The 24,439-nt window shown below is 41.7% G+C and overlaps 1 protein-coding gene across 1 annotated transcript in view; it reads left to right on the top strand.

The window, feature by feature from the left end:
• AGBL1 (ATP/GTP binding protein-like 1) overlaps nt 1–24,439 on the top strand; it is a gene marked incomplete at its 3' end in the record, with an annotated part of 142,049 nt that overhangs the window by 102,844 nt on the left and 14,766 nt on the right. The window contains exon 17 of the mRNA XM_010137966.1: nt 3,004–3,180. Coding sequence (XP_010136268.1) covers nt 3,004–3,180 — 177 coding nt within the window. The remainder of the gene's footprint in view (nt 1–3,003; nt 3,181–24,439) is intronic.

The raw sequence follows: 24,439 nt of genomic DNA, 5'->3' as shown, positions 1-24,439 counted from the left end.
TCTGTTCCACAAGGAAAGCAGGGAGGATACTTGCAGCCAGGATATCTTTTGCTTTACTTGAATTCAGAGGGCTTGAAAAGGCTGTTGGATCGCTGTTACACAAACAGAATTCAAATGCTGCTGTCAGCATCTGGGGCGTGTGTTGAATCTGTAATGAAGGATGACTCCAAGGCTGTCTAAGAACACGCTGCAGTGGCCTATAACCAAGATTTTTGTGGTTTAAATCCTCTCTTCTGCACAGAATAGGAGATGGGTGCCTGCTGCAGTTCCTGCCTATCTATAGGTCACCCTCTTCCTTCTTAGGCTGGGGAAACTGGGTGTGTAGGAGAACACATCCGTCTCAGACATGCTTCCCTGCACTGTTTGCACAGATTTCTCTCCTGCCTCCAGTAGGTAGTTGGGCATTAGTCTGGCCTGCATGATTTATTTTTCTTCCCAGGAGCAGGAATCAAATACCACAAGAAAATGTTTCTTGGAACAGCCTTTGCGTCATAGGTCACAGACTCAGCTGTAGCTCTTGGCAATGTACAAAAGTAAGAGTCTTCATTACCTTCTAATATTTGGTGGCCTTGGGTGACTTTCGCAGCATTGGCATCACAAAGCCCAGCTTGAAGATTTGTCCTTTTGATAGCCATTCTGGGCCCCTTTGACAGCAATCTGTGCAGGGACATCAGGAAGGAAATATGATTCCCCTCTCCCCTAATGGGATTGGGCGTTTATGGACAGGGTTCTTTGAGAGGGGAGTAGTTTTCTTTGCTATTGTACGCACTAGATCCACCTGCATGTCAGAAAGGGAACACACTCACCCTGCTGCATTATCGTAACAGCATCTTCAAAAAGGATGTATTTTCAATAGTATATTTTGAAAGAGTGAAAGATAATTAATGAGAAGAATAAGTAGAGAAGAACGAACCATGAGTGTGAAATCCAGTGAATGCTGGCAAAATGAAAAGAATATTAAATTCAGATTTGCTAATGCTCCTAAATGAGTCCTGCGTACAGAGACGTTATTGTTACTTGCCAGAGTTTTTATTTAATTAAATGTAAGGGATTGATTATGCATATAATTTCAATTGTTTTAAAAAGCTAAACTGGATTAGGGATCTGATTACTGTATTTGATAGTATATACTTACAAAAATTCTGCATGTTAGTTCAGACAAGGGCAGAATGAAAACTATCTGAACCTTCACATACAGTTTAACTGGATCTTGTGACTGTACTGAGGCTTATAAACATCTGGGTGATAAGGCTCTGCTGTACTTCTTTAATTCCTGGTCAACCTAAGTCCAGGAAAAGCTGGAAGCACTTCATGAAAAGGTATGATTTTGTGATCCCCACGCAGCAAGTAGCGTGTCAAAGACAATCCAGAAATAGTGGATGCTTCATCTAAGGCAAGCAGTCAATTTTATAGATTCCTCTGTTTGCTCTTAGTAGCACACTGGAGATCTTGATTTTAAATCTGAGACCACCACAAGCCTCACTTCTAAATGTAATCTCTTGCTTTGTTCCAGTTTTCTTTACCTAATTTTTTTTTATCTGAAAATGGACCCGATAGGTCTTTAGATCTATACCGTATACAACTGCTGAAGTCCATTGACAGCTGTAGCCAGGATATACTGAAAAATGACGTTAGTTTTTGTCATGGAGATGCGTACAGTTTTGGAGTTTTTGTCATGGAGATGTGTACTGTTTGCGGGAGATACTGCAAAATAGTTTAGGCCAAAGATTTATCATTCAGATCAAATACATTTTAGGAAAAGACATTATTCTTTCACTTTCAGTGAAACCAAATGTTCCTGTATGGTGCTGTGAAGTAAAGCTCTACAGAACAGAACCACAATTGCTCGGAATCAGTGAGTGAAACTGATTGTTATTGGAAAGTGAAATTAGCTGGTTGGCTTTCACTGCTCAGACTGAATGAAATTCAAGGGTAAAAGCCATCAGCAGCAAGCGGGAGCTCCTTCTGTATGATTCCGTTCAGTTCAGCTGTTTAAGAAAGCTGGTGTCAAGGAAATCATGAACCTCCTCATTTTGCTTGTTTTTCTCTAGATGGATCAGATGGGTTTTGGGCATATGTTGTGGTTAGCATACCAGAACTGAAATTTAGACACACACACGTGTGTACACACGTATGTGTGTGTGTACCTAAAGGCTGAATTTCTGTGTAGAGCATGCCAAGTGTTAATGTCTATAGTGCAAGATTTTTATGGAGTGTAAAAGTAACACACTTAGCAGCGTGTAATGGGTAAGTGTTGCCTCTGCACTGATGGAAATATTTGATACTGCAGCGTATTAGGAGTCTTTATAGACTTCGTTGGGAAATATATATAGAATAAAAAAATCATTCTGGATTAAGATGTAATTTTTACTGGGTTTTCATGATTACTTTTTATTGTGATTCTCTAAATGAAGTGTATAAAATACATTGTTTGGGCTCAGGTGAGAATATTTTGGTTTGTTTCACAATGCAAGTTAAATGTTGAGCTCTTCTTACAATTATGTGTGACCTCCTGTGAGAAAACACATCGCCTTTCTCTGCTATGGGATAGGTTCAGACAAAACTCCTCCCGTAGGGGGATCCCTTGTCAAATTGTGGCTGTGTGATGGGAGGAGATGTAGTGTAGGTGGAGAGGAGGGAATGGGGATATCAGGTACTGAACCATGACAGCAACCCTCTTGGCAGCACAACAGGTAGCGGTAGGTTAATGTCAAAGTGGCCTGAAAACAAAACTCTGCGTCTGCAGCAATCTGAAACTATTGGGTGTGAAAATACTAGGTTACGAATAAGATATAGCAAGGGTACTGGATATTTTGCTTAGAGTTTGAGGATTTCCCATGGGGCAGACACAACGCACTGGTTGGAGCTCTCAGTAACAGTGTCTACAGATAATTTCATTATATACACATTAAAAAACATAGGTCTCTCTGCATATGCGTGTGTGATACGAATATATGCAGATCTGTTCAATTCACTCTCATCACTGCTGATATTTTCTTATAGACTCTTCCTAAAATTCTGGATAAAGTGGCTCCTGCATTTGTCATGAACAGCTGCAGCTTCCTGGTGGAGAAGTCAAGGCAGTCAACAGCCCGGGTGGTGGTATGGAAGGAAATAGGTGTATTGAGGAGCTACACCATGGAGAGCACATACTGCAGCTGCAGCCATGGACTATACAAAGTGAGTAAATCTTACAAAGAACCCTGTGCCGCCACCCTCCTAATGCACATCTCATGAGCTTGGGAGGGTAAAGTGGAAGAGACAGCTGTTGATTTGATGCTGAGCATTGTCTGCTCTCTCCAGACCCATGTAGCCATGCTTCTGAGTTTCTCCTCAATGAAATCTTCCCATGATCTTTCACTCTCTTAGCTTTCATGCCGCAGAAATAGAGTACTTGCTCTGAGGTTTCATTCATCAGTGAAATAAAAGAAATTTCTGTCTGGGCTGAAAGTATTGAGCTGAAGAAAGGAGTGTTTTTGAGATAATACAGGATGCTTTTCTTTATAAGGGCATTCACAGTGGTGTAAAAGAACAAAAAAGTGTTGGCTGGTCATTTGGACATCTTTGAGCCTAGTTTTAAGATAATTAAGTTGAATACTAGTGGTACCAAGCTCTTTGGTACATGCTAGCTACCTGGGTATTCACCTGGCTGCATTTAAGAGCCTGCACTAAGAATCCTGCTTTTGGAGTTGCTGGCTACTGACAGTCAAAGGCAGCTAATCTAAGGCTTGGTTTGACAGCTGTCCGTGAGCTCAAGATACGCCTGTGACCCTGATCTAGACAGACCTGAATTCCACATCAAATGAGGTTCCAGTCTTGATAGGAAGGGCTGACACTGGATGTGTCAGTCATACGAGTCTATGAGATCTCCTGGCGTTTAAGTTCACACGACGAACTCTGTAATTGAAACTGAGCGACCGTAATTCTCCATTCACCCAAATGGTGAAATCTTACCCTTTGCCAAGCCTGTTGTTTTCAGTGAAAGAACTCCATATTCCTCCTCATTTCTTCCGCTAGAGAGCAATCCTTATCTATACAGCATTAATAAGCAGTTAAGGATCCTGAAAGACCCTTGAGGAAAGAGCCATTATTACAAATAACAATTAATTAATAAGACATTCAAATTATTATCTTTGGAAGCTCTATACTAATCCTTGCACTTCTCCGTAGAATGGAGCCAGGAAGTACTCGGCTGCTGTTTTAGCCGTGCTTTACTATACACACATCAATTTCAAGGCAGAACAAAAAAAAAAAAAAAAAAAAGGCAGTCAGTTTAAAGAAAGAGAATATAATTGCCCTGGGCATTACATCTAACACTCTTTACTCCTGAGAAGTGCTAATGGTTTTTTAATAGGCACCACAGGTCAAGACACTGGTTTTGAATCTTTTTAGTCAATGGGGGAAAATGTACCTCGACTGAAGTCAGTGACAAAACTCGTAGTGATCTCCATGGAGGAGGTTTTCACTGATTTCCCAGGTAACCACAGCAAGACTTCAAAATGGTGACACAACAGATCATATTGATATCTAATTATTTGTTCTCCTTCAGCATCTGTGAGGTCTTTAACCCAAATTTGCTTAATTTGTGCCATTAGATGCTTGAAATAGTAGGAAGGGAACATTAAATTCCACATTCAGATGCTGCATTTAAGCTCTGTGCCATCCACAGGGGCTCTGTGTTATACGGCAGAGGCACAAAAAATAACCAGGAAGACCAAATGCAGATGGTTCAGGATTTTTTCTTTTTAAAGAAATCCTTTAAAAAGTGTGAAATGCTGTGAAAAATATGTATAAAGTGTTGACATGACAAACTGGTGTTTAAAGAAGTGCCTGCCCTTGGCTGAGGTTGTAGGTAACTGGTGACCTTTCTGATCTGACGCTTTGCAGACTCTAAGGGGTTAAAGAAGTTACTGTTAGATTTATACACAGCCCCCATGTCAATACACACTTATAAACAGTATCACTTTTTGTGAAGAGTCATTAATATTTCGATCACAACCCGTAAGGTTCCAAAAGGACCAAGCAGAGCCTTGAGTTGTTTTCTTCTTCAATTCCCCTTCTCAGAGGGAAGCTATGGACACACATAAGACACAAGTGATAGACATCTCCAACACCCCCTCAAACAAGTAAAGAACGTGCCTGAAAACAAAGACTTTCTCCTCAATAACTTGAAAAAGACAATTAAAAATTTATATACAAAAGTGATGTGAACAAGTGACAGTAAAATGGTATTTCCCTCTGCTCGCAGTACGAGTGAGGCTCACTGGCTGACCTCAGACTGTACGCGATAGCTGATAAACGCAGCTTCCAGCTTGTGTGAGCCGCTTCACTGTGGATTTACACATACATGTCTTTGTAGCAGTTCATTCATACACTTTGTTGTCCACTGGGACATCGTGATCCAGGAGCAGTCTCACAGCATCCACGTTCTCTGCTCCTGCAGCCCAGTGCAGGGCAGTCTGGTCTGGAAGGAAGGAGAGAGGGAAGGCTGAGGTTTGTGTATTCACCAGCCTTCCTGGAGGCCAAAACTTCCTTTGCCATCTGTGGAGGCAGAATTTCTCACGCTGCGCAGGGTTTTCTTTGGCCACAGCCCTCTGTCTCTTTGCTGTCTTGTCAGGCAGAGGGGTGCTAGCCACCTTCTACTCAGAAACTGCAGTTCTGGACTACAGTGGCAGCACAGGAATGACAAACATCACTGACTGGGGATAGGCAGATTGAAGTGGGTATAATTCTGTTGTGGAACCACTGGTCAAAAGAGGGAGACCTGCATCAGGAACTGAGTTAGTTCCACAGCAAAATCCAAGCCTTTCATTGCAGTCCTTTCATTGCAAGGGGAACCACAAATTATCACCCTCCCTCAGCATTTGCACCTTTCCAGTCTGGCCAGGAGGACAGTGCTGTGGGTTTCAGTGTCTTGTGAAATGGCTTGCTTGCCTGAGGCCCTATTTAGCACCGGATGGTGGGTGTATTTTAGAGTTTTGACCAATAGAGCAGCTAATGAGAAGAGAAGCATGAAGGAGCTGCAGTTCTGAAACACACCCTTGGCACTTCCTGCAGCTTAGAGTTGGAAAAACCCAAGACTTACATTGGTTTTGGCTTTGACATCAGCCCCTCTCCTGATGAGCTCCTCTGTCCTGCCAGTGTCATTCTGCTTCGCTGCGTTGTGGAACTCCTGCTCTGAGTGAAGCACTGCTGGTGAGGAGCATGGAGCAGCATGCCCCTTCATCTTGCCAGCCCTGGCAGTAGGAATCCCAGTCCTAGAGACATTAGCATGTCGCCTGGCTTTGTCTTCATTCACAATATCCCCTTCCTGAGCTCCCCTGTGACGCATCAGTGCTCTCCCAGCCCTACCAGCTTCTCTTCTAATCCAGTGTCTTTCTCAAAACCTTTTGATCCATTCGATCTGGCATCCTCTGAGGCCCAGAGCTGGTGTGAGGGTGAGGGCAGGTGACCCAGACCCCTTCCTCCATCCCTCTGCTTACATCCCACTGCTCTCTGAGGAGGCCTTTACACATGGTCCCCTCTGGTCAACCTGAATTAGCCAAGCAGCCCAAAACTGCCAGCCTGCCCTCTCACTAGCGTTGCGTCTCGTAACAGACCATGGTGGTTCTGCACATAATTCACTACAACCAGCGGTATTTGTCCTGCACAGGATTGTTGAATGCTCTTTCACCATTCTTCCTGATTCCTTGTTACCTGGCCTACTAATTAAGACTCTTCTGTAATGTCCTACACTGTGCTGTTCCATTCAAGTTCGAATCCTTTGTGCTGTGGTATATAGCTGAATTCCAAACCGTATGTCTTGGTAATATAGCGAATCTAAAAGGTTCAGCTTTGTGCTCCGTGAATATGTGCTGTGTTGCAAAAGCATTTTCCTTGGCATGTTGTGACTGGCGGAGGAGATGTAGTACTAACACTTCTTGCTTTGCAGAGGTTATAAACAGCAAGGAGTAACAAATGAATTTTAAAATTATTGCAGATAACTTGATAGTGCCCTTTGAAGGAGATCTTGCTACTTATAAGGATCTCTCTTTGACAAAAGCCTTCAGGAGAGCTGAGAGAAAATATATATATATATTTTTTTTTTTCTGTCCAGTTTAATGCTTCCTCTTAAGTCAGACGAGTAGAATATCCCAGATTTTCTCACTGGACTTGATTAGAGGGATAGGCTATCCTTTTGAGAGATGCCAGAAGAAGAGAGATCAGCACCAAGAGCGTGGCCTTACAGCACATAAGTCTTTCTTGATAGTTGTTCCAAACATCTTTGCTGAACAGAAGTGGTGAGAGTTAGTCTAATTGGAAGATCTGATATTATTGATCCTCTTTAACCTGGCTGGTGTGGACTGAATTATTTAAAATGAGTGATGAGCCAGTGATTTATCATGAAAGTGTGGCTGAACTAAAGCCAAGATGAAAGCTTTCCTCTTTCTAGTCCTTCAGAGGTGGTCTTCTCCAATTTGACCCATTTCTGCCCAGACTAGCCAGATTGTTACCAATGCATGATTTGTTCATTGAATTGCAGCGCTGTTTCTTCATGGTTATCTCTAGGCAATGAAATATTTTCTTCATATTCCTTACTATTGAAAATTACTTACCAAATTTCTGTAAGGAGTTTTTATGCATGTTTTATTAATGAGCATTTTATTACTGTTAATGGTCAGAAATAGAGGATTATTGATGTGGTTTGCATCAAAAAGTGGTACTGCCTCTATTCTCCAGTGAGATGTATATTGTTCTTGTAATTGGCAGTCCGGTGCACAAACTTACAAATAATTTTAATTTGGCCAATTGCCAGTATTCAGCCACAACAAAAATGGTTTCGGCAATATTCTTGCCTTAAAGTGTATTTGATAAGTACTTGCAGAAAGAAAAAAGAAAGGAGTAGGATATATTCTATGTTTTCTGGTGTACATTTCTGGAAAATTCTTGCACTGTCTTTGCCAGTCCGACACTTTTCCTCATTTGTTATTTCCTCTGTCCCCCAGAACTTAGACTTTTCCTAAGTGTAGATAAGTCTCAGAAGCATTCAAAAGTTTCTTTTTAGAAAAAATCATCTCTAAAATATGTGCATCTAGCTGACCCTCAGTGCTCTGGGGATCTCATTCAAAAGCAGATGCTGAGAAATAAGAAAGAGTGATTTTCTTTCTGATAGTTCTGGTCCAAAGTGGCTCAAATTGGAAGCAGCTCTAACAACAAGAAAAGTATAGGGGAAAAAAATCGTATTCTTATAGTAATCTAAGGACTGAAGGTTCAAATTAAGAGTTTTATTTATTCTGTTTTCTGAAGTTGTTACCCAAGGCAAAAGTTTGAACTGCAGGAGAATTTTCCCTCATTAGGTGTTTTTTGTTGGTTGGTTGGTTTTAATTATTTGACAGAATGCTAACTAAGAAATCACATGCTTAACTGTGCTCAGATCTGCTCAGTTCATGCCAAATTAAACAATAGGAATTTGAATGTGTGCTGACTTTGGTGCTCCCAGATTGTCGGGAAAAGCAGATCGCAGAACTGGGAGAACTTTGTAGGGATTCTTCGGCCCTTATACCTCCGCGAAAACTGGAGTTTGTCAGTAGGAGTATCCAGGCTGGTGTCTCTTCTTTCTCAATGGGTAATAAGTCAGTTGTATTAAGGCCAGTCGGACCAAAACCACATGAGATATAAACATAATTTCTGTTCCCAAAAGTCATGAGTGTTACTGCTGTTCACTGGGTTTTTTGAAGATGCTCAATACTGTCATGTGGAAGGGCCATTTATGTGCATTTAAAAGTCTGTAGATTTTGCAAGAAGGTAATCCAGGCCTCCACGCTCTGTCTTTCCATTTCCTGAACCACTCCACACTCAGTTTACCCTTGCTGTTTTGGAAAAGATCAGTAATTGTGTAGGGTCATTTTTCTTGTCATCACTACTGGAGAAGGCTTTTATCTAATTTGTTTGGGCGTTCTGGGGTGCAGGGGAAGGGGTTTTTTAACTGTGTGTAAGACAAGACCCATTTTCTAGCACTAGCATGACTGCTTGAAGTCTTTTGCTGAGAACACTCAGCCCCTATTCCAGTGTTTGTCAAATGGAGGTGTTTTGTGTTTGACTCTGGAAAGGCAGCGGTCTCTTAGTCCAATGGACCAAGTTCGCTGCTGTACAAACAATTGTTTTCTCAGGTGACTGAATAATTCCTTACCTTTTTCAAGAAGTTAGTATAGGGGCAGTTGCCTGCCAGGTACTGTGTGTTAGTCCATCTGTTGAGCGTCCCTTGAATGCTGCCTTGAAACAGATTTTGGACAAAGTCCTCCCTGGCACCTGCTGCAGTAGGTTTCGGCTGTCACTTGGTCCATCTGCTTTCCTGTTCACAAGTTGAAAGAGTCAAGTGTTAGGGGACTGAGGGATGTTCTGTTGTGTTTGAACTCACATGTTTACTAGAAACAGGAGAGAATGATGCTTAACACAGAAGAATGGATATGTAGCTTTCTTTAGCCTCCCCATTCCCAAAGCACTCAGGAAGCACTGAAACTGAACTCAAGAATTGTCAGAGGGCACCGGGCAACAGTATTTTAGTCTTTCTCATCATTGATGTGTACCCAAGGAATGATATATTAGAATTTTATATATATATGCCAAAAAAAAATCACTGATGCTGGATCATGCCTGAAGATACTAATTTAAGTTGTTACATTTTATTTTGGTTATTTCTCCTGAGATGTTGAGACAGTTGTATCCCTGACTTGCTAATTTCAGTGGTGTTATATTAAGATAGATTTGGTTAATTATCTTCGGAGAGATATTCCAGAGACCTTGACAGCCATGGAAGGAAGGATACATTAACAGTACACTGCGACTAGCTTGTGATGTGTTCCCTTCCTCACAGACCCTGTCTGGAAAGAAACAAGAGTGCATCTGACACCGTTACTGATAAAAGTCAGGAGAGCAAGCAGATTTTGTCCTTAGTCATGTAGTGGTCAGTAAGTTAACTGCAGACTTTTCTCAAAAAAAATTGGCAAGTCTGTATAGAAGGGCAGTCACAGTGGTGATTTTAACACATCTCAACTGAGTTTGAGGCATCGCTAGTGGAAACAAGTGATGGGGAAGTCATATCACAGCCTAAGCCCACAGCACTAGTCTTCAAGCTTGCTCTGTGATCCTGTTCTGAACTTTCCCACCAAGGTTAGTGTAGTATAGGTTAGTGCTGATCTCCAGCATTTCCAGATATTTTAGTCCCTATCTTAGCTTTTGTCCTGCCATTTTCGCACAGGATTGATGAATCTTTACAGTATGGAAATGGGCAGCCCAATTAACAGTGCCAAAATGTGATAATTAATTGCTCGAGCAGCATCATGATTTGGCTGAAATTACGTGTCTTTTGGTTTGTAGCCACATAACCTGTGTTTTCCATTCCTGCTAGGCTGTATTGTGTCAAATGAGTTAGTCCGGGATGAGAACCCTCCACAGGCATCCCAAAGTGATGCTGCAGGCTGCCACAGAGCAGTCTTAGCAGCTAAGACAACTTAAGGCTCAAGAGTGGTGTCCTCATGCCATTTCATGTGCATGGACCTTTCCTTAGTTTGTTTCTCCTTCAATGTAAAGATGCCCCATTATATATCTATAGAAACAGGAGTGCTAAAGATAACACACCGTAAAATGGAGTAGACAAAAGGCTGTGGGCTCTTAGGTGTCCTGTTTTTAGGACCTTAGTCATGCAAATCACATTTCTCTGTCTCTTAGTCATTCAGGCTAAGAAATAGGATGCAAATCATACCTTGTTAGAAAATATAGGTGCTATATCCTAACTCAGATTTTGTTGACAAAAACATATTACAAAAGGAAAAAAATATGGTCCTGAACTACAAAGTGAAAAATTTGCTAGCTTGTCTGCCTCTTGGAGCCAACGTCAAAGTTGATACTAAGGAGATGTCTGCTCCTCCAGCTCCTAAGCAGACAGCCTGGCCCAGTCTGCAGTCCTTGGCAGAACTAGTATCTTAAATCAGCTCCTTTGTCTCTACTGTTGATAGATTATTGGGTGCTGACTGGCTGCATAGCTGGAGAATAGATCCCATGTCACATGGTTAAATTATGGCACAATAAAAAATGACAACAGCAGTGAGACTCTGCAAAGCTGGGAGGTATCCAGTTCTGTTGCGGTTCAGGGGACATGGCTGGCATACAGAATAGCAAAGCAGAGCAATCATGTACCTCCTTCTTGGCCCACCTTTTCCCACCATCGTGTAATTGAAACAGTTGTCTTAGCTCTGCTGTTTACCCTTTCTGTTCGGGATTCAGCCTTGGAGCACTTGTTCCAACAGATGCCCACAGTCTCCTACATTTCTTCTGCTTGCTAATCGGATTCTATGTTCCTAAAGGGCTTTTCCAACCTAAATGATTCTATGATGTTACCATTTCCTAGTTGGTAGTTTGCTTTTTTTTATTAAACCAAGGGATGTAGTAAACTCCGTGGGGTGGAGAAGCGGAAAACAGGCATTATCTTGATTCTTTCCTATCTTGAATACTGATGCTCCTTTTTCTCAGTGTAAAAAGAAACAACTGATGTTTCTGCACTGTGCTCTTACTCTCTCAACTGCTTTTTCAATTCCCTCAATATTTGGTTGCAACACAGTCTTTCCATATTCCAATGTGGTACTTGAAAGGAGGTGATCGGTACAGATATCACACTATAGGTTTATCCCTACAAAGGGAATGAGCAACAAGACTACACAGAATCAGGGGTGCAAGTATCCTGTCATACCCATCTTCCAGAGTTTGAGAGCAGGATTAGATGGAAGAATCCCAAGGTTTGACATTATAGATTTGGGCAGCCTAGATACTTGAAGAAAGAAAAAAAAAAGAAAAAATCCATTTGCAATTGCACTTGTGTGGCATGGAGAAGAGATTTCATTTTGTGAGGGAATGAGATACAAATAAGTGTCTGACCTCCATATTTTCACCCTGCTCACAAGATACTGTTGTTGTGGTCTCATTTGAAAATCAAGAAAACCCATATACTCATGCAGAGGCATAAAACTGGCAAAAGGTGTCACCTTGTGTCCAAGGGAGCAGGTCCTTCCCTGTGCTGTAAGGGGGAACAAAGTCTCCTAGTATTAAAAACAATGCTGCCATGCTCAGAAGTCAAACATTCTTGTAGTGCCAGAAGGCTGAACAAGACTAGCAATTTGTGGCCAGGCTAATCTCTGAAATGTGTTTATTCAGTTTATGGGAATAGCTGGGGACCTGCTTTGATTTCAGATACGAATGCGACGAAGCCTTAGCTACACTCACAGTACAAATTATTAGAGCAAACATAAAGCTACAGAAGTGAACTAGATGTTTAAAGATGCTTTTTCATTTTCTATAATAAATATTATAGTGGTGTGACAAATCAGACAATTGCAGTCACATGCACATGTGTGGGATTTTTCTGAATGAAATATTACTGCTTTACTTGAAGCCCACTAAGCAATCCTGAATGGCATGACCTTGAATGCCCATGGGATTTCGGTACGCTAGAGAAACAACTCTCGGGAAGGATAAGGAATAGGAAAGGAACATTCCTAATGAAAACTATCTGCAGTATTTCAGTGGTGTCCCTTTAAAGGTCCCAATATCATCGCACATCATCCTTTCAAGTTTTCTGTGGAATTACAGCAGCTAGCTTTTTGATTTCTGATGTCTCTCTTGCTTGTTAATCTGGCCCCATGTGGATTTATTGTACAAATCTATTTGGCAGCTGAAAATTGCCCTTTGATGAAGCTCCTAGTCTAATCATGAACTCCTCAGGCATGGAAAATAAGAATGGGGAGGTAGCAAAAGCACAGGCTGGAAGAGCCATGTTTGTCTTTCACTCTGCATGGATTTTAGAAGCATCTAAATTTCAAAGTCTTTCACACACAGGATTTTTGCAAAGATTGATTTTGCTCCTCTTAGGATCATAACATTTGCTGTGCTGGATCAGACCATTGGTCCATATAATCAGGTATCCTGCCTCATACAGAGGCTGGTTCCTCACAGCTCAGAGGAAAACAAAACCAGCTTGTAATGAAACTGATTCAATTACACTGACACGGAAAGGAAATAATCCTACCAGCCTGACCTGCCCCTCCCCCACTTCACTGCAGCATGAGGCTGATTATCATTCTCAAAAACTTGAAATAATGACCTACATTCTTTCTGAAGAATTATGGTATTTTTTCATCCCCTTTCATAATCCTTTCTCAGACAGGGCTTCCTGCAGCAGTGAATCCCACTAGTCAATGCCTATAACATGCATATGCTGTCCATCATTACATGTGTAAACTACAGATTGAGCTGTGATCTCCCTTCTCCCTCCAATCTCTCTTTTTGCTGGTTTCTGTGTCCTTGTAAGATGCGCTACCCACAGCAGCAGTAGTTCCCAGTCTGGGTTGTCTGTCAGGGCTCTCTCCATGTTCACCACCATTCTTATACCTCTATTATCTACTCCCAGGTCCCCTGGTCTGGTCTCCTCTAAAATCACAGTAAATGGTCTATTCATTCCATACGTCTCAAAATCTGTAGGTACATCCTGATTCCATCCAGATCTTGTCTCTTTGGATTTCCTTGTTTCTAATCCAGATTTCTTTTTCCACATATGCTAAGCTTTTGTACTCATCATGTTAACTTTTCTCTCTACTTTTCTTTCTACCACTAAATTTGTTTCAAATCACCCACTGCCAGGACTGACTATTATACCTCTGCATTGAAAGTACTAAATTCCCTCATCACTGATAGAGCACTGGCATTTCTTTTTACTTAAATCACAATATGTGCCCTTGCCTGCTATTCTAAACATTATAAATAATACATGAATGTCTCACAGACTGCGCCATGTGGTGGGTTTGTCCTTGAGCGGGGTCAGTTCTTCTAGCTGGAGAAGGTCGGTATTACATGAGCCCACACTGAGAGATTCTGCTTCTATCGCAGCTCCTTGAGTCCATAACGGTGTCCTTTCCCTGTAGCACAGCTCCACTGCTTCTCTTCCTTTCTGTGACTTCGGTCACTGGAAGGAGGTGGAAGGGCATCCCAAATCAACAGCAGCAGAGAGGCCAGCATGCTGCACTGCCCGTGTATGAGATGTGCATGTGGTGACATATGAAGCAGGGCTCAGAAGCAGAAGTCTCAAGTCTGTACTGAAGACTTGACAATATTCCAGTGTTGCTGTAAGAGCAAAGGGGGCTCAGTTCTCCTGCTCTTGTCTGCTGTGTCCAGATGCAGCCTCTCCTGTAGCAGAGAATGCTACAATTGCTGGGAAAAGGTATTAGACACTGAAAACAGAGTCTTGAAGTTTTAATGCTCAGAAGGGACCATTATCTCTTCTTGTTTGACCCCTTAACACATCATGAGCCTTTGGGCTTCACCCAGAGAACTTTGTACAAAGCTCCGACAACTTGTGTTTGTGTAAATAGGTTCTGTAGAAAAACATTCTGACTGGATTTGAGAACATCACAAGACTGGAAATCTATCTGGCCACCTGGTGTTTTGTTCCAGGGGTCAGTAGCTGTTAAATATTATTGCCTTATTCTAACCTGAATTCATCTGCTGGCTGTTTTCTGCTTAATTCTTGTTACTTTTTCTGCTAGTTTAGAGAGACCTTTCGTACCTTGCAGTTTGTTAAGGGTACTTACACAATGCACCCAAGTCACCTTTCAATGGTTTTTGATAATTAAACAGACCAAATTCTTTGATAGTTTGTCTATGTCAGAACATGCAGGAAAGTGCGTCTGAATTAGCTAAAGGTGCAAGTGGAAAGGCCTGTGCTAAACCACATTAAGCTACACGTCAACACTCTGAAGCAGAATTAAGGTGGCCTTAATTAAATTTAGCTTAACTTGTTTCTAAAGTGAATTAAGCCAAAGTAAATTGCAAACACTTTAATTCTGAGTAACAAAGCAGAAATATCTGGTTTTGTATGTGATAAACATGTACTTGTAAAGCAAGGGTGTGCTTATGCCAGATGAACTCCGAGGCAGAAGTTGATATGCCTAGGAGGAGGGATTTGTAGTTTTGTAGTTTAAGACCGACCCTATATTGCAGGCTGCACATGGATGACGAAGAAGAAAACCTGCTATGATCTGCCTTGGTTGTGCCATGTTCTAATTTTTGTGTAAGGAATAAACTTTTGATACATGCTCTGTCAGGTGTTGGGAGATCTACAAGTGGAGATACGTGGCCTAGAAAGAGAGGGTTCGGCACAGCGTACAACCTGTGGAAATGCAGATACCAGTGACAACTTAGAAATCATATGCACACATGCCATAAATGGGGAAGGGTCAGACACGAGGAAGCTGAAGATAGTGGAAATAGAAAAAGATGCTGGTTACCCATAGCCAAGAGAATGAAGAGAATTTGGAGATGATCAGTGCTGATGTTGTCTGACATTATTCTCTCAGTTATTAAGATGGTTACTGCCATACCGAGAACTAGAAGGCTATCTCTGAATGCCTGTTGGGGTAAAACCGAAAGTCATTGAGATATTTTCAACAAAACAATTGTTGTAAGTAAGCCTCACCTAGGAAAAGTGGACAGAAGGGTGAACAAAAGTGAATTGTGACAGTGCGTTGTCTGCCTAGAGTGAAATAATAAGATGAAAAGGCAAGACTGGATGGTGGATGTTGGGAACACGTGGCAGAGAAATACGTGGAGTGGTGTGTCATAAGGTTCTTTAAGGCTCTTGATGAAAAAGACAGACAAAAATCTTGGTGATTTTATCAGAGAGCTTTTTAAAGCTGTAAATAAAAGAAAGAAGGGAAGATGGAGAGATAACCATCAGTTGTATAACTCGTGTGAAGCAGAAGACCCTTTTTTGGAAGAAGTGAGCCATGTTCCCATGTTCATGGTGATCTTGTGGAGGAGGGATCCTTGCACTTTGGAGGAAGAGAACCCATCTTCCATGAAGCAAAACAAAATAATGCTGAAGAAGATAACAGATAACTCTTTTCTAGCACAAAAGATGTTGTAGCCAGTGTGACTCTGTTTTAGACTACGTTATAACAGGAAAGGATGATTTAAACTTTGTTGTGGGAGTTTGTGGCTACCTAGATGCCAGTAATCATGACCCAATTACATTTAATATGGGCAGAGGACAGTGTTCCCATTAACATGTGTTCCTGTATATTTTTTTCCTTAATAAGGGCTGACTTTCCAGGGCTGAGGAAATTTTATAGGTAAAACAGACCACAAGAGAAAAAAAAATATACAGAAGTATTATTAATAAAAAATGAGTCCTTTTTAAAAAGGATTTTGTTACATATCCAAAAGGCACAATGCTCTAATCAAGAACTGAGAATGTAGTCAGTTAAAACTGATCCTGGTTAAGTAGCAAGGGAAGGCAATAATTAGAGCGTAGAGGACAGCGAATCATAATATTGATGACAAATGTACAAGATTGATTATAGTGAGACAGATTTCTGTTATTTCAGTTGCGGTTTCTTGTTTGTTAGTGCTAATCGTTTACTAGTATTTCAGTAGAGGTCATTTTCCTAAATATGGCTGATGCAAATAATCTTCTGAGGGATAATAGCACAGATTTATTGTTGCTGAACAAAGAAAACAAGGAACATAGATACCAGTTGGTGTAATGTAGGAAATGGCTATAAGAGCCTAAAAAGTAAACGTTCATGGCAGTCAGTACTAAGACAGCATTTGGTACTATAACTAGAAAATAAGATCCAGAACATTCTTACAGGAATTATTGCACTGGTGCTATTGTCAACCAGATGCACTTATTAAAGGAGCATCGTTGATTTATGAGGGGTGTTTCTTTTTCCATCCCTAATGTTGTTAGTCTTTCCAAAGATTATGGTCTGTTATATTCTGGGCGTTCTCAATAATTATGATGCTAAACATTGATTATGATTCTCCTTATCACTTCTTGCTCTGGGATTTATGAGGTCACCAGACTAGGTGCAGAAGGAACATGCTGTTCCTTTTCAGGACCCTTTGTATCTGCCATGGATTGGCATCTGTAAGACGTATCTCTTCAGGTTGTTCCCTCTGCCCCAGAATGGGAAGTTGTCTACTCTGTTGACTGCCCACTTAATCCTGGCAAGTTTTTGGGTTTGTTTTTTTTTTTTTTTGCTTTAGGGATCAGATTTAAAAAATCTTGCCAGGCTAATGTTAGGACTTATGCATACCCTCAAAGATGGTTTACCTCATTTTCTGTTGTTGTTATCGTCACCATAGTCAATGCTTCCTCAGCACCTTTCACCTCAGGAGAGGAAAACATCAATGTATAGTTGTGGAAAGCAGGTGTTGTCTTTGAAACCTTCTGGTATTTCAAGCCAGTGTTCCCATTTTGCACCAGGGTGAAAACAACCTTTTAAAGTAAATTGTAAAATGTGAAAACAGCTGACCGCAGAACAGATATTGATCCTCTTTTGGGCTAAACAAAACTCAGATTCTAGTCTGCCTGATTGAAAACAATGACTTAAATCTCCAGAAGGTTCTTTCTTGAACTTGTCCTTGCTTCTCATGTAATTCATGTTACATTTTGTGTAAATAATGAGATCTGCCTTAAGCCAGGAAGAGACTGATTCTATAACTTAGTAACAATGATATCACCTAAAATGGAACAACCCCAGTCTAAAACACTGCTCCAATTAACATTTAATCGTTCATAGGGAAGAGGGGAGCTCAACTGGAAAAGGTATCTTTCTGTAGGGTCTGTTAGAAAATACCACCTGAGAGCTGAGCAGCTCTTCCTGAGAAGTAGACTCTCACAAAGATGTTTTGGCTTAGATAAAAAACCAGCTTTCTCAAAACATTTCTAACTGAATCATAGCAATCTGACTGGATCTCTTACTGTGTCCCACCTTTTCTTTGCTTTTGGAATAAAGCAGAAAGTTTCCTTTGGGAGTGCTGGAAATAATGACCGAACTCCACAGTAAAATTGAATCAGATTCATACAAAGCAACAATAAAAAAGATTACTTTTAATGAGTTTGAGGAAGATACTGCAAATGAGTTTGAGAAAGAAGTACAGCTGCGTGCAACCAGACCTTAAAAAGCTTAGAAATTTTGTCCCTTTTACAGCAGCTTATTTCTGCTGGAGACCACTATATTTTATAAAACACAGTTTAAAATAGATACATGGATTTGTGTTTGCCATAGGATCAGAAGGGCAGTTTGCATTTCTGTGGAAAGCACTGGGGTTTTTTGTAATCATTCCTTTAAAAGCTGTTGGTGAGCAGATTGCAAGTGCAGAGACTTGTTCTGATTTGGAGGGGAAGCTGGTAGTTTATAAAATGTTTGTATCTTGCAAGATAATTGAAAGTTGAGAAGAATATTTTGTTTGAAATCCTATCTCTACATGAAAACAGTGGAGGAGGAATGTTGCGCTTCCGAAGGTATTTGCCACTCTCTTTTTCCATTATATTATAACTTCAATTCCATTATATTGCCTTCCTCATATTTTTTTTCCTAGCCTTGAGAAGTAATAGGTTTGGTTCTGGCTGTTGTCCGTGTTAGAGAGAAGGGCTGTAATAACCCTGTCATGATGTCCCAGGGCATGTATTGCCTCACTGATTGGCAGTGATGAGGAAGAAGGGAGACAACCCTGTAATACAACATAAACAAGCCTGGGTAACTTGGTACCTTGCTCACAACCTTCTGCTGTCCTGCACCCAGATGAACAGGCACCTGAACTCAACACTGTAGCCCACGCTACTAGAAGAAACGTTTCTACCAAAGGTGAAAGCAATGAGTGTGCCATGTGGTGGGCATCCCTGCAGTCTGATGGCCTATTTGGATTTTGCAGTAGGCAGCTGGACACCAATTTTGCAGTGACCTTTTAAGAGCAGCCTTTTTGTCTTTTCCAGTGAGGGAGAATGAAATAAATGGGATCTGAAAGCAGAGCTCAGGCTGGCTCTGAAAGAGCGACAGAAAGGTCGCTTTTCTGATGAAGCCAGTATGTTTAGTGATTGGAATAGCTTCAAGGGGTCAAAGGCTTGAAGCTTTTTCTGGGTCAAGCACAACCTCACTAACCCCCATGTATACCAAAATTACTTGCATTTCTTATCTGATTGGTCAGCTCTAGGTAAACATGTTGCATAGACTGGGTACCTGCAGCAAGCCACCAGAGCTGCTGCTGTAAGGTTTCGCACGTTCAGTCCTCACAGGCACCAAATCCTTCGATTTGTGGACCCTGAACTATGATTTGTACTAGGGCCTGGTATTAAATGTCAGCTTTGAAAATGGTCCTTGTCCCGACTAATGCAAAATTCACTCCTGTGGTTAATTTAACGAGATAAATCGGCAGACATCATACATTTATTGAACAACCATAATTATATTTATATTAATGCTGGTCTCTGCCCAGGAGAGATTCAAGCCTGGCATAATAGGATTTGTTCGTAATGCAGAAGCGAGATCTCTGAACACGGATCCAGTGAGAAACCCAGGGTTGGCAGAATGAGGCTGTGTTGAGGGCTGAGATTGAGTAGCTCTGGGGTGTTCCAATGGTGGTTGTGCAGGTGGGGCTATGACAATGGTACACAGTTAGAGCTCGTGTCTACGAGACTTCGGGAATACCAACAGCTTTTTGGTTATTCTGGATGCTACAAAGTTGATTGAAATTCCTTGGCATAGGTATTGACTTCCCTCAGGTGCCCAGTATTTGTGTGCTCATTCACTTTAAAAGGTCAGTGAAGGACCCTGACAATCTTCAAGGCGGCTTGCTGTGCCTGAAGTGTAGTTAGTTTCATGCTGTCTCCTCTGCAGGACACAGCTCCAAGTTGTTGTGGCGTGATACTCGTCACATAACACACCTTTATGTGGAGAAGATCATTGCTTAGGCTTTGGAAACAGATAAGAATTGGATGTTTTTTCTGAATCTTCCTATATACAATTACATTATTTGAGGAAAATGGCCTATGGTTATTGCCTTGTTCTGCCTGGTTGCTTTGATGTCCTGGGGGTACAGCAGAAGGGTGCTGGGACGCTGGCAGCTCTGCTCAGTTGGCTGGAGGAGGCAAGAAGAGCCTCTACGGGATTCAGCAGCGTCTGCCTGCTTCTTGCGCTGACACGGTGCCCACCTCTTCTCCTCTGCCCCATATCTTTAGTTTGTTTGTCACTGCAAACAGAGGAGAACAAAGTTGACAATTTTGGATTGAAGTGCTGTAAGGGGTTATTGATTCCAGACTTTTTGCGTTCCTAGAGGCGGGTGTCAGGAAGGGAGTGTGTTTGAGGGCAGCCATGAGCATGCAAGTTCGTAATGGTGCGTTAGCACCAGCAAGTAATAGGATGTGCGTGACTGTGCTCATTGAGTGGATTTGTTTATTCTGTAGCTGGTTGTGGGCTGGTTTTGGCTTCTGTGCACACAGGGGGTGTGTTGGTACATCCGTTGTGCACAAGGGGGTGTGTATGTGCATGAGCGTGCGTTTATCTCTGCTATCTATAAGCAGAACATGAAATGTATGTAACTGGTATCAGTAGTGCTTACACAGATGAGTGTGTGCATCTTGTGTGTGTGTAACAGCACATGGGGCTACTTGTGGGTCTGTACTGCCCTAGGTGTGGGTAAAAGGGTGATGGGTGGTGCAGTATTTTGCTGCCTGTGACACTGTCACTGTCGCTAGTGCTGGTAGGGCAGGGAGAAGGCAGAGATGCATAATCCTCAGCCTCCCTGCTGAAATCTCCCATGTGGGAGTCTGTAAGTAGCCTGCAAAGGGGAAAGGGAGTTTGTTTCTAAATGAAGATTGAAAAGAAAATGCGCACAGTGAAGATGGAAATTAGATTTTGTTATCTTTTGATATCACTGCTCATAGGAAAAAGAAATCACGCTTCTTTTGTGACCTTTCAGCAAAAGCAAAGCTAGGGGGGAGATCTGTCTTTCAGTTCCTTTACGTTTGTAACTAACTAGAGCAGAGGTGTGGGATGTGGTGTATAGGATTGCAGTGAAGCCTGCCAAAGGACAGCACAATCACAGTTTGCCACAATGCCACAATCACTGGCACTTGTGCATATGTTGCTTACATACAGTAGCCCACAGGACAGCAGAGGAGATTAATGCCTCCTGAGATGCTGTCCCATCCCTCTTTCCAGCTGAGATTGGACCAGAAGCGTAGGGCAGCCTCCTCCCACTGTGCAGTCCAGTTCAATGAGACCTTGTTGACGTGGCGGGGGGGTGCCAAGGTGGTGGAAAGCAAAACAGTACAGGAGATGCCTGCCAGTACTGTTTCTTGAAGCTCGTCTTACCAACTGCATTGCAGAGCAAGGGAAAACTGCTTACCCTATGTAAGGTTTCCTCCTTACTGTTCATCCAGTGTTTATCAAAAAGCTGAAAGGAATGCGCTGTATCTTCCTTAACTCTTCCCGCCTTTCTTTAGGGTCTTCTGCAGCTCTTCAAAAATGTCTTTCTCAGCATAAACATCTTGGGAATTAAAGTCACATGGATGGATTTTCTGGCAGAGATGGGCAGGACAAAGCAAGACCATTTCAAATGGAGATGTGGAGTCAGATCCCATTTGAGTACCCTCAACCTGTGAATTCAGAGATGCCAAATACCCCATAGATGTGTAAATGGTGACTTGTTATTTGTGCCTTCGATACCAGTTATAAGGACAGACTCTTGATATCAGGGTATTCAGGTAATTTAGTGTCTGCGGTTGAGCGGTTTAGTACGAATGGTATCTGAGTTCGTTGCTAGAAAGGAGGAGATATCTTACCAGTATTTTCTATGTCTCTTTGGAATAATCTTTTGTGACACTCTCTGGGAGAGAAAAAGTTCAGGTAGATTTATGGATTTGTGTGAAAAGGCTCTTAAAAGAGGAACAGCCTGAAGAGAGATCAAATTCATTGTGGCACAGATTCGGCTTATTATCTGTTCATACTTCTCGAGAATGAGAAGCACATGGCTCTTCCCGGCCTGCTCAGAATATGTAAGTGCAGTCCAGATGGCATTTAAGGTCAGGCTGGCATTGCTGGAGATCCTGACTGGCTGAAATGGAGGAGGGTAAAATTTTGAAGGGAGGCTTATTTCATGAACATTGAATAACAGCTATTGCAATCCCCAATGTGCTTCATTAAGTATCCCACTCTTCTCAGTCAGTTCACTGATTCCATTGGAGAGTGTACAGCTATAATAAACTGAATTAAATGTGAGATCTCATAAACCCTCATCCAGAATCTAAACCTTAAAGAGCTTCCTAAAAGACGGAACCAATAATTGAAAGCCTTCTCTTTGAGACAGCCAGAACGCTTCTAAGACAACCAGAAGCGTTTTACCCATAATATTTCTGTATCAATACTACAGAGGCTTGGCATAACCCCAAAATATGTCTCATTTATGTATATGTACTTGAATTTAAAAGGAAAGGGGGAAAAAAATAAAAAGAAAAAACAAAGCCTTCAGATCATTTTCATCCATGGCCCATGCACTTCTGTGTGCAACAGCACAAAATTACTTGTTATATATAGAGCACTTGGTCTGTAAGATTGTATAGAATTTCCTTTCCATTTGGAGGGAAAATCAGCAGTAGGGTACATGGAGAGGATAATTCCGTGTACAACTCATGTTAACCTGCTGCTGAGAGCTTAATGTTTTGCCTCTGTGAATGGATTCACCACAGGTCTTGCAGACCTGCTAAGCAGGGACTGAATTAAGACTTTGTCATTACTAATTGCACGTAACCCTTAGTGGATTTCAGTTGCAGAAGGGAAGCTGCAGAGTTGGGCAGAACAAAAGGGGAGGAGATGGTCAATCACAGGTGGATTTTCAGCAGCTGAATATTTGTGTTTCCATTCCTTGGTTTAAGACTGTCACCAGACTAAGAGGCTTTGGAGTGGCTTTAGGGGAACTCCAGGGGGACATTTAGAAGTGGTGGAGCTGGGCCTGCTGAAGGTGCCATCTGTTGGATTTTTCCAGTCTGAAGCTGGAATGGCAGAGACTGCAGGGCGGAGGAGCTTGAGCAGGACAAGGTTAGTGGCACGGAGTCACAGAAAGCACAGCACAGTTTATACTTATGCATGACTACAGCCTGCATAATCTATTGCTTGCTGGTAAGTGTCCTGTGTTCACATACAGACAAAGAAGTGAAAAAGAACAGAGTATATTCTTTGCAAGTCACTCGCCAATCATTTCTGAATTTCATTAGGAGTCTGGAAGAGTCTAGGTAATAGTACTGCTCAGCTCGGCTCTGTGTAAAAGGCCTAAATGTTTATGTTTCCATTTAGTCATTTTTACTGTGTGGTTTCTTAACTTGTCGGTGCATAAATCCCAGTTGCGCTGAAGTAAATGTCTGGGAAATAGAAAAATAATTCTGTGCTATCCCTTTGTATGTGTTGGGGGAGACAGGTATTGCTGGGTATAATTACTTAACTTATGAATGTGACCAAGATCTGCAGTCTTGTGTTTTCCTATTATAACACTTTTTAGTAGAAAGTATTAGCATGTCATTAATAAATGCGTAAAGACTGTGCGCACAATTTATGAGAGAAACAGATACAAATCTGTGTGTGTTTCCATTTAGCTACCTGCCTGTACCCTTCTGAACCACACGTTAGGTGCTGTGAACGTTTGTGAGCGCAAACTTGGTAGTGTGTTGGTGGAAAACTATGACTGAATGTGGATACACACTTGTAAGTGTGGGAAGTGGTCCAAAACATGTTCTCTCAGACCTTCAGGCGTGCAAGTGTGCACTGGCATGTCTGATGAACGTACTGGTTTAGTTGGGTACTTACGAGTGGGTTGTGTTTATTATGGTACCTGTGCCTTAGAAGCGTGTCCTTCTGCCTCTGTGATCGTGTGTATATGTGTGTACATGCAGATGTGTGAGCATGTCCAGTGAGGGCACATCTGCCCAAGCAGGAGATGATACGATGTGGAAAAATCTGCTAGAGGCTCCACCTCAGTCATGTTTAGCACTCATTTTGTACTACAAAGCAGAGGGTTTTCCTCCGTAAAAGAGGCGGCACAAATGAAATAAGAGGCCCTCTATGGCAAGGACTGTGCAGTTGATTGTCAGTCTGAGACAGAGAAATTTCTGTACGTGCCTTTTCTCTCACAGAGCCTCACAGCTGTGACCTCTACTAGCAGTCAATAAAGACTTTGGAGGGTTTGTTGTTTTGGTTTGTGTTTTGTTTTGGTTTTTTTAAGAGAAATGTGCAAGAGAGCTTGGCAGAAACTGGTATTTCTTGAAAGTCTAATATTTTTTCCCACTGTCAGACAGTCCCTTCCTTTAAGATCTGAACATAAGACTTGCCAATAGAAGTCCAGAAATAGCTTCTCTCACTAGAACCAATGTTTGCCAACAATAGCTAGGGAAGAGGAGTAGCTGGATTCTAACATGACGTTAACCCTATTGGCTTTAACAAAAATTAATTTGGCACCTAAACTTAAAAGGTTTATTTGTGCTGGAAAGCTTTTTGACCAAATTCAAATACGGTGGCTGGGAGTTGATATGTGTTAGCTATTTATGGGCAGGAAGGTGTCAGACAAGAGAGTGTAATATAAT

The sequence above is a fragment of the Buceros rhinoceros genome, unplaced genomic scaffold (genome assembly GCF_000710305.1).
Source record: "Buceros rhinoceros silvestris isolate BGI_N320 unplaced genomic scaffold, ASM71030v1 scaffold7366, whole genome shotgun sequence".
NCBI lineage: Eukaryota > Metazoa > Chordata > Aves > Bucerotiformes > Bucerotidae > Buceros > Buceros rhinoceros.
The sequence above is the reverse complement of the archived record's forward strand: the minus strand, read 5'-3'. Positions and strand labels throughout refer to the sequence as shown.